This window comes from Bombina bombina, chromosome 6 (assembly GCF_027579735.1).
Source record: "Bombina bombina isolate aBomBom1 chromosome 6, aBomBom1.pri, whole genome shotgun sequence".
Lineage (NCBI taxonomy): Eukaryota > Metazoa > Chordata > Amphibia > Anura > Bombinatoridae > Bombina > Bombina bombina.
Window position 1 is genome coordinate 480,464,610 of NC_069504.1, and position 16,103 is coordinate 480,480,712.

Here is a 16,103-nt window from a genome sequence, read left to right on the forward strand (position 1 = left end):
GATAAATGCATATGGTTTGTTTGATTATACAGGGGAAAGATAGAAAGCAAATAAGAGAATTAAATATATTCGATGACGTGGATGCAGAATTGTATTTCTCGATGACGATCTTAAAGAACCCTAAATGTACAGATTTTAAAGATTCTGTTTTCAGCTAAGTGAATCAGAACAAATATATAATCATTAACCCAAAAAAGAAAACAAACTCTACATGCAAATAAAAGATAAAATTAGGATTTTGATATTGATGTTAGCTATAAAAACGCTACTCTTTCTTCTATAATTTTCATCCACGTTACCCAAAAAGACCTTACCTGGGCAGCTGCTTCTGTCAGTCCACACAAAGCTTTGGAGGCTACACTAACACACTCCCCAAAAACTGGCAAATCACCCGTTTTAGCATTTTGAGAGATCCCAGCCATGGATTCTCCAAGAACCTAGATAAAAGAACAGGCATTGTATTAAAACTTGCAAGAAATGCTAAAACACTTAAATAAAATGGCAAGAATTCACATAAGATACCTTGGAATTCTCCATTACACTTTCGATACAGTCAAAATAAGAAAGGTCACTGACTGGTTCATTCGGGTTCTCAAGCATCCCTTTCACAGTCTGCAAAATCACAGAATTTGTTAAAGAATTATCAGTATGAATTCTCATAATCATTACCAGAGTTGCTTATATTTAAGGTCTTCAAATCTTTGACCATTAAAAAAAATGCTCGCAGGAGAAAGAAAATTTATGCTTACCTGATAAATTTGTTTCTTTTTAGACACGATGAGTCCACGGATCATCTTCATTACTTATGGGATATTCACCTCCTGGTCAGCAGGAGGAGGCAAAGAGCACCACAGCAGAGCTGTTAAATAGCTCCTTCCTTCCCTCCCACTCCAGTCATTCGACCGAAGTTAGGAAGAGAAAGGAAAAGCCAAGGTGCAGAGGTGTCTGAGGTTTATAATAACTAACAACCTGTCTAAAAGAACAGGGCGGGCCGTGGACTCATTATCTTCATAAAAAACATTTCATAAAAAACAGCCTAAATCAAACTCAAGATTAGCAGCAATATACAGAATTAACTTTTTAGATTAGAAGCTAAATGGATTTTTGAGCTTAAGACATTAACTCCTAATGGTTTAAATCTTGAGTTTGATTTAGGCTGTTTTTTATGAAATGTTTTTTATGAAGTATTTAGGTTTTTTGTACGGCGTTTTTAAAATCTTGATTAATTTTATATTATAATTATTTTCTTTTAATCTATTATAGGAATGTTCTTACATATATATATATATATATATATATATATATATATATATATATATATATATATATATATATAGATAAATTCTATTAATAAATAATAGTTTTTTTACCCCCTTTAAAAGTTTATCAAGATTTATATAGGTTAGACTCCAACATTTTTAAAATCAATGGATCGATTCATTTACATTTATTATAATCAATTTTTTATAATAATTTTTTATTACGATAATGCCCACTATAGATATCCTCTGGGGGTTCGCTTGTAGTATTCTTTTGTTGGTTATTGGATTATGACATTTAGGTAAGATCCTACTTGAAGCCGTGTTAGGTATTATTAACAGCATTTAAAACACGGCACACTTTTTGTTTTTGTTGTTGTTGTTCTAACGTGAGGATAAATTGCCATGTTAATTGAGGTGTCAAGATGTAGTAAGATTGTAACCTCGAATTATATTGTATCGTCATTTGTATTTTAAATTATTAGTGCGTTTCTTTTTTGGCTTACTAGAACTCCTCTTTGCTGATGCAGGGTTTGTTTTTGTAACAGTTTTCCACTGAGATAAGATGTTGCGATTTGTATTGAAAATTAAACATCACCTTGTCACCTCATCTGATTGGTTTATAGGTTAACCAATCGTGGCATAGGTAAAGGTATATTTTTACCCGGAAGGAATAGCCCCGGTAAGAGCTTGACAAAGATTAATTTTGAAACGCGTTGCTCTATGTTAAACTCCATAACGTAGTGTATTTTATCATCCGCATAGAGCTATTTTGCCACAGTTGCACGGCGCTTCTGAATTTTGGCTACGGCACCTCTGACTTTCCGGGCTGATTGTATATTAGCCGGTCAGTTCAGGGGTTATTCAGCTAGCAGCCGTATTGCGGCTTCAGCTCCAGGATTGCGGTTTAGCCACATTGTATATTATATTGCACACCTGTATGTTATATTGCACACTTGTATAACCAATCGAGTTATAATTTTTCCTGCTCGTGAATTGTTCATTTTTGTGTGGAGACAACTCTGGACTACAAAGGGATTATAATGGCGATCTATTGTGCAATATCTTCGCAGAATACAGCTATCTGATACTGTGAGTACAGAGTGTTTATTTATTATATGGCTTTTATATTGCCCTAAGAAGATTCTCTCTTTCACCAGGAGGTTATCGTTCACACGTATAAAGGCTTACATCAATCAAGGATTAAAAAGGACTTTTAAGAACTTTGTGTTTCCACTTTTGCTTTTGAGGATTTTGCATCAATTCACGGACATTTATACAGAGTTCTATTTGCTATTTATTTGTTATTATCACATTTTTATTGTTATTAATTTTGTAAATTTTATTTTGTAAATTCTATTGTTATTATTTTATTGTTGAAAGGTCGACCTTAAGCATTTATTTCATTAAATATATATATGTATTTTAAATTATATTATTTGTTATGGTCAACATATTAGTTATAAAAAACTATTGTTCCCCAATGTAAACTATTGTTTCCCAATATCATTTATTTGAGATTTTATATAGTAATCCACTGGTGCTCAGCTAGGATTGTACTGGTGATTGGCATTTGTGGTTAATCTTCTGCGTTTGCCGACTGATACATCTATAGCTACATCTTGTAGCATTTTTGCACTTCATATTGTTACTATCCATTACAGTTACACTTTAGCCTCTTGAGCGCTCCCTTTGTTAATTAATTTATTTTTATAGGCTCAAACTGAGCCTGTGAAGAACTTTGAGAACTAAATTCAGACTCTATGGAGGAGTAACTGGTTTGAACGCAGGCCTGATCCTAACCAAGGCCTGACAAAATGCTTGTACATCTGGGACATCTGCCAGACGTTTGTGTAACAAAATAGATAAGGCAGAGATTTGACCCTTTAGGGAACTTGTCGATAAACCCTTCTCCAAACCTTCTTGGAGAAAAGACAAAATTCTGGGAATCCTAACTCTACTCCATGAGTAGCCCTTGGATTCACACCAATAGAGATATTTACACCATATCTTATGGTAAATCTTTCTAGTTACAGGCTTACAAGCCTGAATCATGGTATGACAGAATCAGAAAAACCCGGCTTGGATAAAATTAAGCGTTCAATCTCCAAGCAGTCAGCTTCAGAGAAACTAGATTTGGGTGAAGGAAGGGACCTTGAATTAGAAGGTCCTTCCTCAACGGAAGTCTCCAAGGTGGCAGGGATGACATGTCCACCAGATCTGCATAGCAAATCCTGCGAGGCCAAGCAGGTGCAATGAGAATCACCGATGCCCTCTCCTGTTTGATTCGAGCAATGATCCGAGGAAGAAGCGCAAATGGAGGAAATAGGTATGCAAGGCTAAAAGACCAAGGAACCACCAGAGCATCTATTAGTTCCGCCTGGGGATCCCTGGACCTCAACCCGTATCTCGGGAGCTTGGCATTCTGACGAGATGCCATGAGAATCAGGTTGGAGAACACATCCGGGTGGAGTTCCCACTCTCCCGGATGAAAAGTCTGCCTGCTCAGAAAGTCTGCCTCCCAGTTGTCCACCCCTGGGATGTGGATTGCTGACAGATAGCAAGAATGGGCCTCCACCCACCGGATTATCTTGGCTACCTCGGTCATCACTAAGGAACTCCTCGTTCCTCCCTGATGATTGCTGTAAGCCATTGATGTTATGATGTCCGACTGGAATCTGATAAACTGGGCCGAAGCCAACTGAGGCCAGAAGAGCATTGAAGATCACTCTTAGTTACAGGATGTTTATAGGAAGAACAGACTCCGCCTAAGTCCACACTCCCTGGGCCTTTAGGGAACCCCAGACAGCTCCCCACCCTAGAAGGCTGGCGTCTGTTGCCACAATCACCCAGGATGATCTACGAAAGCAGGTTCCCTGGGATAGATGATCCAAAGACAACCACCATTGAAGTGAGTCCCTCGTCTCCTGTTCCAGGGTTATCCGAGGAGACAAGTCTACATAATCTCCATTCCACTGCCTGAGCATGTTTAACTGCAGAGGTCTGAGGTGGAAGCGAGCAAACGGGATGATGTCCATTGCTGCCACCATCAGTCCGATTACTTCCATGCACTGAGCCACTAACGGCAGAGGAGTGGACTGAAGGGATCGACGGGTATCTAGAATCTTTGATTTCCTGACTTCTGTCAGAAAAATCCTCATAGATATAGAATCGAGAGTTCCCAAGAAAGTTACCCTTGTCTTCGGGATTAAGGAACTCTTTTCCAGATTCACCTTCCACCCTGAGTTCTCAGGAAGGATAGCACAACGTCAGTATGAGATCTTGCTTGTTGACAAGATGGTGCCTGGATTAGAATATCGTCCAGATAAGGCGCCACCGCAATGCCCCGCGGTCTTAGAACCGCCAGTAGAGACCCCAGAACTTTTGTGAAAATTCTGGGTGTCATGGCCAGACCCAAAGGAAGAGCCACGAACTGAAAGTGTTTGTCCAGAAAAGCAAACCTCAGGAACCTGTGATGATCTCTGTGGATAGGAACATGTAGATATGCATCCTTTAAATCCACTGTCGTCATAAATTGACCCTCCTGGATCAATGGAAGAATGGTACGAATAGTTTCCATCTTGAATGACGGAACTCTAAAAAAACATGTTTAGGCTCTTGAGGTCTAAGATAGGTCTGAAGGTTCCCTCTTTTTTGGGAACCACAAACAGATTTGAATAAAAACCCTGCCCCTGTTCCTGTACTGGAATGGGAACAATCACTCCCAGGGAGGGGAGGTCTCTTACACAATGTAAGAATGCCTCTTTTTTATCTGGTTTGCAGATAATCTTGAAAGAAGAAATCTTCCTCTGGGAGGAACATTTTTGAACTCCAGTTTGTATCCCTGAGACACTATTTCTACTGCCCAGGGATCCTGAACGTCCCGAACACAAGCCTGAACGAAGAATGAAAGTCTGCCCCTACCAGATCCAGTCCTGGGTTGGGGGCATGCCCTTCATGCTGTTTTGGATTCAACAGCAGGCTTCTTGGACTGTTTACCCTTGTCCCAAGACTAGTTGGGTCTCCAAATAGGCTTAGATTGTTCCGTTTTTGAGGAGGAAAAGAAAGAATTTCCCTTGAAATTTCGAAAGGAACTAAAATTACTTTGTCGTCCTTTTTGTTTGTTTCTCTTATCCTGAGGAAGGAAATTACTCTTACCTCCTGTGATATCAGAGATAATTTCCGTCAGGCCAGGTCCAAACAAGGTCTTCCCCTTGTAAGGAATCGCTAGAAGCTTAGACTTGGATGACATTCCGCATACCAAGGTTTTAACCATAAAGCTCTGCGGGCTAGGATAGAGAACCCTGATCTTTTAGCTGCCAATTTAGTAATCTGCAGAGAAGCGTCGTAATAAAAACATTAGCTAACGTAAGAGCTTTTAATCCTATCTTGGATTTGGACTCAGACAGAGCATCAAACCAATAAGCTGCCGCACTGGTGACCGTGGCAATGCATGCAGCTGGCTGCAAAAGCAGACCCTGGTGAACATAAATCTTTTTAAGTAGACCCTCCAACTTCTTGTCCATGGGGTCTTTAAAGGCACAACTATCCTCAATGGGATTAGTAGTTCACTTGGCTAAGGTGGAAATAGCCCCTTCCACCTTAGGAACCGCTTGCCAAGCCTCCCTGACAGAGTCAGTTATAGGAAACATCTTTTTGAAGAGAGGGAGAGAAGGGAATACCTGGTTTCTCCCATTTCAAAGAAACAATCTCCGAAGCTTGCTTCGGTACTGGAAAAACGTCTGAGTAAGAAGGAACTTCAAAATATCTGTCCAATTTACTCGACTTCACAGGAGCAACTGCTACTGTGGAATCACAGTCGTCTAAAGTAACCAACACCTCCCTGAGTAACAGGCGGAGGTGTTCTAGTTTAAACCTGAAAGATACAACCTCTGAATCAGTCAAAGGCAATGAACTTTCTGAGTCTGAAATTTCGCCTTCCGATGGGACCTTAATACCCTCCATCCCAGTTCCCTGCGAGGGTACATCCGAGATTGCCACCATTGCATCAGAAAACTCACTGACCGCATGGTTGTCTTTCCTCTTACGTTTGCCTTGTAGCATAGGAAAAGCAGGCAACGCATCAGAAATTGTGGAAGACATAAGCGCAGCTATGTCTTTTAAAGTGACTTCAGCAGGTGCTAAAGCAGAAGTACAGGGCACTGCTTGTGCGGGCGTTAAAGTTTGGAACGCTTGGGGAGAAAGCTGTGGCATACTCTGAATCTCGTTAGACTCCTGAGAAGCATCCGCTTTTGAAAAACTTAGCTCATGCAAAATATTTTCCTTATAACATAAATCCCTCTCAATACATGAGGGACAAAAAGGGATTGGAGGTTCCACAATTGCATCCAAACACATGGAGCAAGTAACATTCTGCACGGCTCCTAAGTCCATACTGAAACCCAATAAGCTAACAATGTAATAAAAAAAAAAGATTTTTTTTGTTACTGTCCCTTTAAAATATAAAATGAAACCTTTGGACTACATGCAGAAAACAGAATTTATGTTTACCTGATAAATTACTTTCTCCAACGGTGTGTCCGGTCCACGGCGTCATCCTTACTTGTGGGATATTCTCCTCCCCAACAGGAAATGGCAAAGAGCCCAGCAAAGCTGGTCACATGATCCCTCCTAGGCTCCGCCTACCCCAGTCATTCGACCGACGTTAAGGAGGAATATTTGCATAGGAGAAACCATATGTTACCGTGGTGACTGTAGTTAAAGAAAATAAATTATCAGACCTGATTAAAAAAACCAGGGCGGGCCGTGGACCGGACACACCGTTGGAGAAAGTAATTTATCAGGTAAACATAAATTCTGTTTTCTCCAACATAGGTGTGTCCGGTCCACGGCGTCATCCTTACTTGTGGGAACCAATACCAAAGCTTTAGGACACGGATGAAGGGAGGGAGCAAATCAGGTCACCTAAATGGAAGGCACCACGGCTTGCAAAACCTTTCTCCCAAAAATAGCCTCAGAAGAAGCAAAGGTATCAAATTTGTAAAATTTAGAAAAAGTGTGCAGTGAAGACCAAGTCGCTGCCTTACATATCTGATCAACAGAAGCCTCGTTCTTGAAGGCCCATGTGGAAGCCACAGCCCTAGTGGAGTGAGCTGTGATTCTTTCAGGAGGCTGCCGTCCGGCAGTCTCATAAGCCAATCGGATAATGCTTTTAATCCAGAAGGAGAGAGAGGTAGAAGTTGCTTTTTGACCTCTCCGTTTACCAGAATAAACAACAAACAAAGACAAAGTTTGTCTGAAATCCTTAGTAGCTGCTAAGTAAAATTTGAGAGCACGAACTACATCCAAGTTGTGCAACAAACGTTCCTTCTTTGAAACTGGATTAGAACACAAAGAAGGCACAACTATCTCCTGGTTAATGTTTTTGTTAGAAACAACTTTTGGAAGAAAACCAGGTTTAGTACGCAAAACCACCTTATCTGCATGGAACACCAGATAAGGAGAAGAACACTGCAGAGCAGATAATTCTGAAACTCTTCTAGCAGAAGAAATTGCAACCAAAAACAAAACTTTCCAAGATAATAACTTAATATCAACGGAATGTAAGGGTTCAAACGGAACCCCCTGAAGAACTGAAAGAACTAGGTTGAGACTCCAAGGAGGAGTCAAAATTTTGTAAACAGGCTTGATTCTAACCAGAGCCTGAACAAAGGCTAGAACATCTGGCACAGCTGCCAGCTTTTTGTGAAGTAACACAGACAAGGCAGAAATCTGTCCCATCAAGGAACTTGCAGATAATCCTTTTTCCAGTCCTTCTCGAAGGAAGGATAGACTCTTAGGAATCTTAACCTTGTCCCAAGGGAATCCTGCAGATTCACACCAACAGATATACCAAATTATGTGGTAATTTTTCTGGTTACAGGCTTTCAGGCCTGAACAAGAGTATTAATAACAGAATCTGAGAACCCTCGCTTTGATAAGATCAAGCGTTCAATCTCCAAGCAGTCAGCTGGAGTGGGTCGAACGGACCTAGAACAAGAAGGTCTCGTCTCAAAGGTAGCTTCCATGGTGGAGCCGATGACATATTCACCAGATCTGCATACCAAGTCCTGCGTGGCCACGCAGGAGCTATCAAAATCACCGACGCCCTCTCCTGATTGATCCTGGCTACCAGCCTGGGGATGAGAGGAAACGGCGGGAACACATAAGCTAGTTTGAAGGTCCAAGGTGCTACTAGTGCATCCACTAGAGCCGCCTTGGGATCCCTGGATCTGTACCCGTAGTAAGGAACTCTGAAGTTCTGACGAGAGGCCATCAGATCCATGTCTGGAATGCCCCACGGTTGAGTGACTTGGGCAAAGATTTCCGGATGGAGTTCCCACTCCCCCGGATGCAATGTCTGACGACTCAGAAAATCCGCTTCCCAATTTTCCACTCCTGGGATGTGGATAGCAGACAGGTGGCAGGAGTGAGACTCCGCCCATAGAATGATTTTGGTCACTTCTTCCATCGCTAGGGAACTCCTTGTTCCCCCCTGATGGTTGATGTATGAACTTGGCCCTCGCTAGCTGAGGCCAAGCTTTGAGAGCATTGAATATCGCTCTCAGTTCCAGAATATTTATCGGTAGAAGAGATTCTACCCGAGACCAAAGACCCTGAGCTTTCAGGGATCCCCAGACCGCGCCCCAGCCCATCAGACTGGCGTCGGTCGTGACAATGACCCACTCTGGTCTGCGGAAGGTCATCCCTTGTGACAGGTTGTCCAGGGACAGCCACCAACGGAATGAGTCTCTGGTCCTCTGATTTACTTGTATCTTCGGAGACAAGTCTGAATAGTCCCCATTCCACTGACTGAGCATGAACAGTTGTAATGGTCTTAGATGAATGCGCACAAAAGGAACTATGTCCATTGCCGCTACCATCAAACCTATCACTTCCATGCACTGCGCTATGGAAGGAAGAGGAACGGAATGAAGTATCCGACAAGAGTCTAGAAGTTTTGTTTTTCTGGCTTCTGTCAGAAAAATCCTCATTTCTAAGGAGTCTATTATAGTTCCCAAGAAGGGAACCCTCGTTGACGGAGATAGAGAACTCTTTTCCACGTTCACTTTCCATCCGTGAGATCTGAGAAAGGCCAGGACAATGTCCGTGTGAGCCTTTACTTGAGGAAGGGACGACGCTCGAATCAGAATGTCGTCCCAGTAAGGTACTACAGCAATGCCCCTTGGTCTTAGCACCGCCAGAAGGGACCCTAGTACCTATGAGAAAATCCTAGGAGCAGTGGCTAATCCGAAAGAAAACGCCACGAACTGGAAATGCTTGTCCAGGAATTCAAACCTTAGGAACCGATGATGTTCCTTGTGGATAGGAATATGTAGATACGTATCCTTGAAATCCACCTTGGTCATGAATTGACCTTCCTGGATGGAAGGAAGAAGTGTTCGAATGGTTTCCATCTTGAACGATGGAACCTTGAGAAACTTGTTCAAGATCTTGAGATCTAAGATTGGTCTGAACGTTCCCTCTTTTTTTGGGAACTATGAACAGATTGGAGTAGAACCCCATCCCTTGTTCTCCTAATGGAACAGGATGAATCACTCCCATTTTTAGCAGGTCTTCTACCCAATGTAAGAATGCCTGTCTTCTTAAGTGGTCTGAAGACAACTGAGACCTGTGGAACCTCCCCCTTGGAGGAAGCCCCTTGAACTCCAGAGAATAACCTTGGGAGACTATTTCTAGCGCCCAAGGATCCAGAACATCTCTTGCCCCAGCCTGAGCGAAGAGAGAGAGTCTGCCCCCCACCAGATCCGGTCCCGGATCGGGGGCCCGCATTTCTTGCTGTCTTGGTAGCAGTGGCAGGTTTCCTGGCCTGCTTTCCTTTGTTCCAGCCTTGCATAGGTCTCCAGGCTGGATTGGCTTGAGAAGTATTACCTTCCTGCTTAGAGGACGTAGCCCTTGGGGCTGATCCGTTTCTGCGAAAGGGACGAAACTTAGGTTTATTTTTGGTCTTGAAAAGACCTATCCTGAGGAAGGGCGTGGCCCTTGCCCCCAGTGATATCAGAGATAATCTCTTTCAAGTCAGGGCCAAAGAGTGTTTTCCCCTTGAAAGGAATGTCAAGCAATTTGTTCTTGGAAGACGCATCCGCTGCCCAAGATTTTAACCAAAGCGCTCTGCGCCACAATAGCAAACCCAGAATTTTTTCGCCGCTAACCTAGCCAATTGCAAGGTGGCGTCTAGGGTGAAAGAATTAGCCAATTTAAGAGCACGAATTCTGTCCATAATCTCCTCATAAGAAGAAGAATTACTAATAATCGCCTTTCCTAGCTCATCAAACTAGAAACACGCGGCTGCAGTGACAGGGACAATGCATGCAATTGGTTGTAGAAGGGAACCTTGCTGAACAAACATCTTTAGCAGACCTTCTAATTCTTTATCCATAGGATCTTGGAAAGCACAACTATCTTCTATGGGTATAGTGGCGCGCTTGTGTAGAGTAGAAACCGCCCCCTCGACCTTGGGGACTGTCTGCCATCAGTCCTTTCTGGGGTCGACTATAGGAAAACAATTTTATAAATATGGGGGGAGGTACTAAAGGTATACCGGGCCTGTCCCATTCTTTACTAACAATGTACGCCACCCGCTTGGATATAGGAAAAGCTTCGGGGGGCCCCGGGGCCTCTAAGAACTTTTCCATTTTACATAGTGGTTCTGGAATGACCAGATAATCACAATCATCCAAATTGGATAACACCTCCTTAAGCAGAGCGCGGAGATGTTCCAACTTAAATTTAAAAGTAATCACATCAGGTTCAGCTTGTTGAGAAATGTTTCCTGAATCTGAAATTTCTCCCTCAGACAAAACCTCCCTGGCCCCCTCAGACTGGTGTAGGGGCCCTTCAGAAACCATATCATTAGCGTTCTCATGCTCTACAGAATTTTCTAAAACAGAGCAGTCGCGCTTTCACTGATAAGTGGGCATATTGGCTAAAATGTTTTTGATAGAATTATCCATTACAGCCGTTAAATGTTGCATAGTAAGGAGTATTGGCGCACTAGATGTACTAGGGGCCTCCTGTATGGGCAAGACTGGTGTAGACGAAGGAGGGGATGATGCAGTACCATGCTTACTCCCCTCACTTGAGGAATCATCTTGGGCATCATTTTTACTAAATTTTTTTTTTTTTTTTTTTTTTTTTTTTTATGACATAAAATAAATATAGTTAAATGAGAAGGAACCTTGGTTTCCCCACAGTCAGAACACAATCTATCTGGTAGTTCAGACATGTTAAACAGGCATAAACTTGATAACAAAGCACAAAAAACGTTTTAAAATAAAACCGTTACTGTCACTTTAAATTTTAAACTAAACACACTTTATTACTGCAATTGCGAAAAAGTATGAAGGAATTGTTAAAAATTCACCAAAATTTCACCACAGTGTCTTAAAGCCTTAAAAGTATTGCACACCAAATTTGGAAGCTTTAACCCTTAAAATAACGGAACCGGAGCCGTTTTTATATTTAACCCCTTTACAGTCCCTGGAATCTGCTTTGCTGAGACCCAACCAAGCCCAAAGGGGAATACGATACCAAATGATGCCTTCAGAAAGACTTTTCTATGTATCAGAGCTCCACACACATGCAGCTGCATGCCATGCTGTCCTCAAAAACAAGTGCGCCATACCGGCGCGAAAATGAGGCTCTGACTATGATTAGGGAAAGCCCCTAAAGAATAAGGTGTCAAAAACAGTGCCTGCCGATATAATCATATCAAAATACCCAGAATAAATGATTCCTCAAGGCTAAATATGTGTTAATAATGAATCGATTTAGCCCAGAAAAAGTCTACAGTCTTAATAAGCCCTTGTGAAGCCCTTATTTAATATCTTAATAAACATGGCTTACCGGATCCCATAGGGAAAATGACAGCTTCCAGCATTACATCGTCTTGTTAGAATGTGTCATACCTCAAGCAGTAAGAGACTGCACACTGTTCCCCCAACTGAAGTTAATTGCTCTCAACAGTCCTGTGTGGAACAGCCATGGATTTTAGTTACGGTGCTAAAATCATTTTCCTCATACAAACAGAAATCTTCATCTCTTTTCTGTTTCTGAGTAAATAGTACATACCAGCACTATTTTAAAATAACAAACTCTTGATTGAATAATAAAAACTACAGTTAAACACTAAAAAACTCTAAGCCATCTCCGTGGAGATGTTGCCTGTACAACGGCAAAGAGAATGACTGGGGTAGGCGGAGCCTAGGAGGGATCATGTGACCAGCTTTGCTGGGCTCTTTGCCATTTCCTGTTGGGGAGGAGAATATCCCACAAGTAAGGATGACGCCGTGGACCGGACACACCTATGTTGGAGAAAAGTGTTCCAAAAAGATTAGGAGATAATCAAATTACTTTATATTCCAAAAAAAATTTGATCCCTTAAACCGTTACTGTGTTTTTAAATTTTAAAAAGACAACTATTTTTCTGCAGCAAGAAAAAACTTACCCCGTTAGTTAATTAAAGAAAATTCAGACACCCAAACACCTCAGCACTCTGTTGAGGTGCCTATCTGCCAACTGGGGTCACTGCTACATTCTTAACGATCTGGATGATAAGAACTCCAATAACATTAAAACCGCTTGCTCTATATAGTTAAAAACCATGCGGTTATAGTGCAACACTGTTCTGACGTTACACCAGACAAGGCTGAATATTGTGCAGCTCACTTTAGGAAGAGCGCAAAAACGATAGCCCCGCCCATCGTGGGTGTTCCTAAAACACACAACCCGACCGGCTTCACTTAGAGAAAATAAACCGTTAGGAAATTAACCGTAATGAGAAAAAAAAAACTTAGCTCCCAGCCTCTGTACATATGCTGTCCCAAGACTCTCCATACACAGAGAGCATGATTGTCCCAACATAAAAGAGCCCCATGACCAAGCATATACTTAAACATATAAAATGTTTAAGTATATAATTGAAGTGCCCACTTTCCTCTGAATTTTGTGTTTCTCCCAGAATAAAAAAGTCAGCACTTACCTTAATGCTGTCCGACAGCAAGACATTCCAGCAGGTTTGAGAGTTCCTCTCCCTCCCATAGCCCTGTGGAAAATGATAAAGCCTGAGCAAGATTGCTTAGGCCATCAGGATAAGAGCAGCATAAATATATGGGAGGAACAGTGAGAATTATGTCCCACAAGTTCCCATTGCATTAAAGCCACCAAAAGCTCTACTGAAGAGACTGATATGGACTACAGCTACACCCTAGAACAAAGCAGCACAATCTTGCACTACTTTAAAAATAATAAACTCTTGATTGAAGAACCTTTTCTAACACCTAACTTTACCTCTTCCTAGCACTAACGTAGGCAAAGAGAATGACTGGGGTGGGAGGGAAGGGATGAGCTATTTAACAGCTCTGCTGTGGTGCTCTTTGCCTCCTCCTGCTGACCAGGAGGTGAATATCCCATAAGTAATGAAGATGATCCGTGGACTCATCATGTATTTAAAAAGAAAAGTAGATTTCTTTGAGAGGATATATTAAAAAGAGAGAAATAATTATATAATTAGACATAAAAACATGAATTGTACTTGCAATAATATATTCTGATTTTTAGATAATATTTTTAAATATTTTTAAAACTTGAAGTAATGTCCTACTAAATTCCTTGAGGATAGAATCAGCCCCCAACATAAGGAACTACATAAAGAACAATCACTTTTATTAAACACATTTGACACGCCTCTTCTCATGTGTGGTTGATAGCCAAGCATATTTGGCAAGGGCCTAGGCAAGAGCCGGAATTCTTTGTTCTAGTACTACCTCATGAGTCTAATTATTTAATCTAACAGTAATACTGTACAGTTTGTTACAAAAGGCTAGCAAGGCCTGACAAATATTTGGAGCCAGGCATAAAGTGCTCTTAATTTGAACTACAGGCTGGTACCTTTTTTCGATTAATATACACATATCTTTATAGAAAAATACATAACTTGCTGCCTCAATTTTCTTGCTGTTTTCTATATTTCAAATAAATGTATCAACTCTTGCTTTATAGCAAGCCACTCTGTTACCGTCTACTTTGTTTTATAACTCATATGGTATAATACACAGTTAATAATGTTAGACAGTAATTCTGTAATTTTCAGTTAGTTACAAGCAGCAAACCCTGCTGGGTGTATTTTGCCATGCAAAACTGGAAAATGTTAATATGTGCACATTAGTGAACCCTTTGAAATGAATTGTATTTGTACAGTAATTACTTATAAAAAGCAAAATTACAAGTGGAGCATAAAATTGCGCCTACCATAGTGTGAGACACGGCATGACAACTAGCACAGCGATGGACAGCAAATGTAAATATATATGTATATGAACATATATATATATATATATATATATATATTTATGTGTTTATTTGTGTATGTACACTTACTAACATAAATATATATGTATATAAGCATTTACATATATATTTACAAGAAACACACAGTTCCCATAGACAGCTATGTAAAGGCACATTTCAGTGCCATTTTTTTCTAACACCCCCACATCCACCACTATTAACCCCTTATAACTGCTAAGTGCATTTTTTTTCATAAAAAAAATACTAATTTTTTATTAAAAAAAACAAAAAACACTATACACTAAATTTTGGGGACATTTATAAAATTAACCAGAGGTCTGACCTCTGGTTACTTTTCGGAACGCTAATTGTAATGGCTGGTTATTTATCACGTGCCCACAAACGGGCAAATTTGCCCATTAGTGGGTGCCAGATAAATTAGCATTCCCCTTGTAATCTAGCCCAAAATGTGGTGCAATATTTTGCTACATCTTAAGACACACAATATCCTCAAATTAAAGAAGACAAAACTATTGTACGTCTTGTCAGTACTAAACTCAGGTTTAAACATTTAAAGTCTAGGATGGAAAAAGTATATGAACCTCTAGGCTAAGGAGTTCTCTAGAAGCTAATTGGAGTAAAGTGTTCCAGTAAATATGTGAAAGGAGATGTAGGTGCTATTCCCCATAAAAAAGCACACAAACAGCAAAGGACGAGGCAAAACATTTCTTGAACTTGCAAAGGACTTGTTCATGTTGACACTATCAGGCGAACACCACAGAGAAACCAATCTCTTAAATCTGCAAAACACCAAATGGATGTTCCTCAGGGGTACAATGTTCATTGGATGGATGGCACAAAAGATGAACTCACAATGCTATGTTTGGATAAAAGAACACGGCACCTCAGCACCAAACACCATTGTACTGGCACTGAAGCATGGTGGAGAGAGAATCATGGTTTGGGCTGCTTTGCTGGCCTTAGGGCACGCACAGCTTGCTGTCACGGACAGAACAATTAATTCACCCGAATATTAATAGAAGTTTGTTGATCCAACAAAATAATGAGCCAAAACAAAGTAGAGTGTGTACAGTAGAGTAGATCAGCAGCTGAATGGTCTTAACATAAGATTTGTGGCCTGGAAAGGCCAGAGTCCCGCTTAAGGTGCTGTGGTATGACCAGAAGAGAGTTATTCAAACAATTTTTATGATGATGAGATTCCTCCTAACCATTGTGCAATTCCGATCAGCAGCTACAGAAAATGTTCACTAAAAGAGGTTCTGCCATTTTTTCCAGCCTTGACTGAGAATGTGTAAAACAGCATGAACACTGCTGAAAAGTACAACTGTTTGACTGTTTGTGTAGTATAAGTTTAAGGGGATTTATTATTGTAATTTAGCAATAGATCACACCACATTGTTATTAGTAATTAATATAGATGTCCAGGTTATTACAAATGTTCACAACATGTTTTATTGTCACTGTAACTGAAAATGAATAATCTACAATGAGGTTTGAATATAGGGAATAGCAGGT

The 16,103-nt window shown here is 40.8% G+C and overlaps 1 protein-coding gene across 2 annotated transcripts in view; it reads right to left on the reverse strand.

Annotated features, from left to right (window-relative positions):
- The window catches only part of TLN2 (talin 2), a 637,355-nt gene that overhangs the window by 137,082 nt on the left and 484,170 nt on the right, over window positions 1-16,103 (reverse strand). For both annotated transcript variants that reach the window (XM_053717305.1, XM_053717304.1), the window contains exons 33-34: window positions 523-612; window positions 315-437 (exon numbers count right to left, since the gene is read on the reverse strand). In XM_053717305.1, coding sequence (XP_053573280.1) covers window positions 315-437; window positions 523-612 — 213 coding nt within the window. The remainder of the gene's footprint in view (window positions 1-314; window positions 438-522; window positions 613-16,103) is intronic.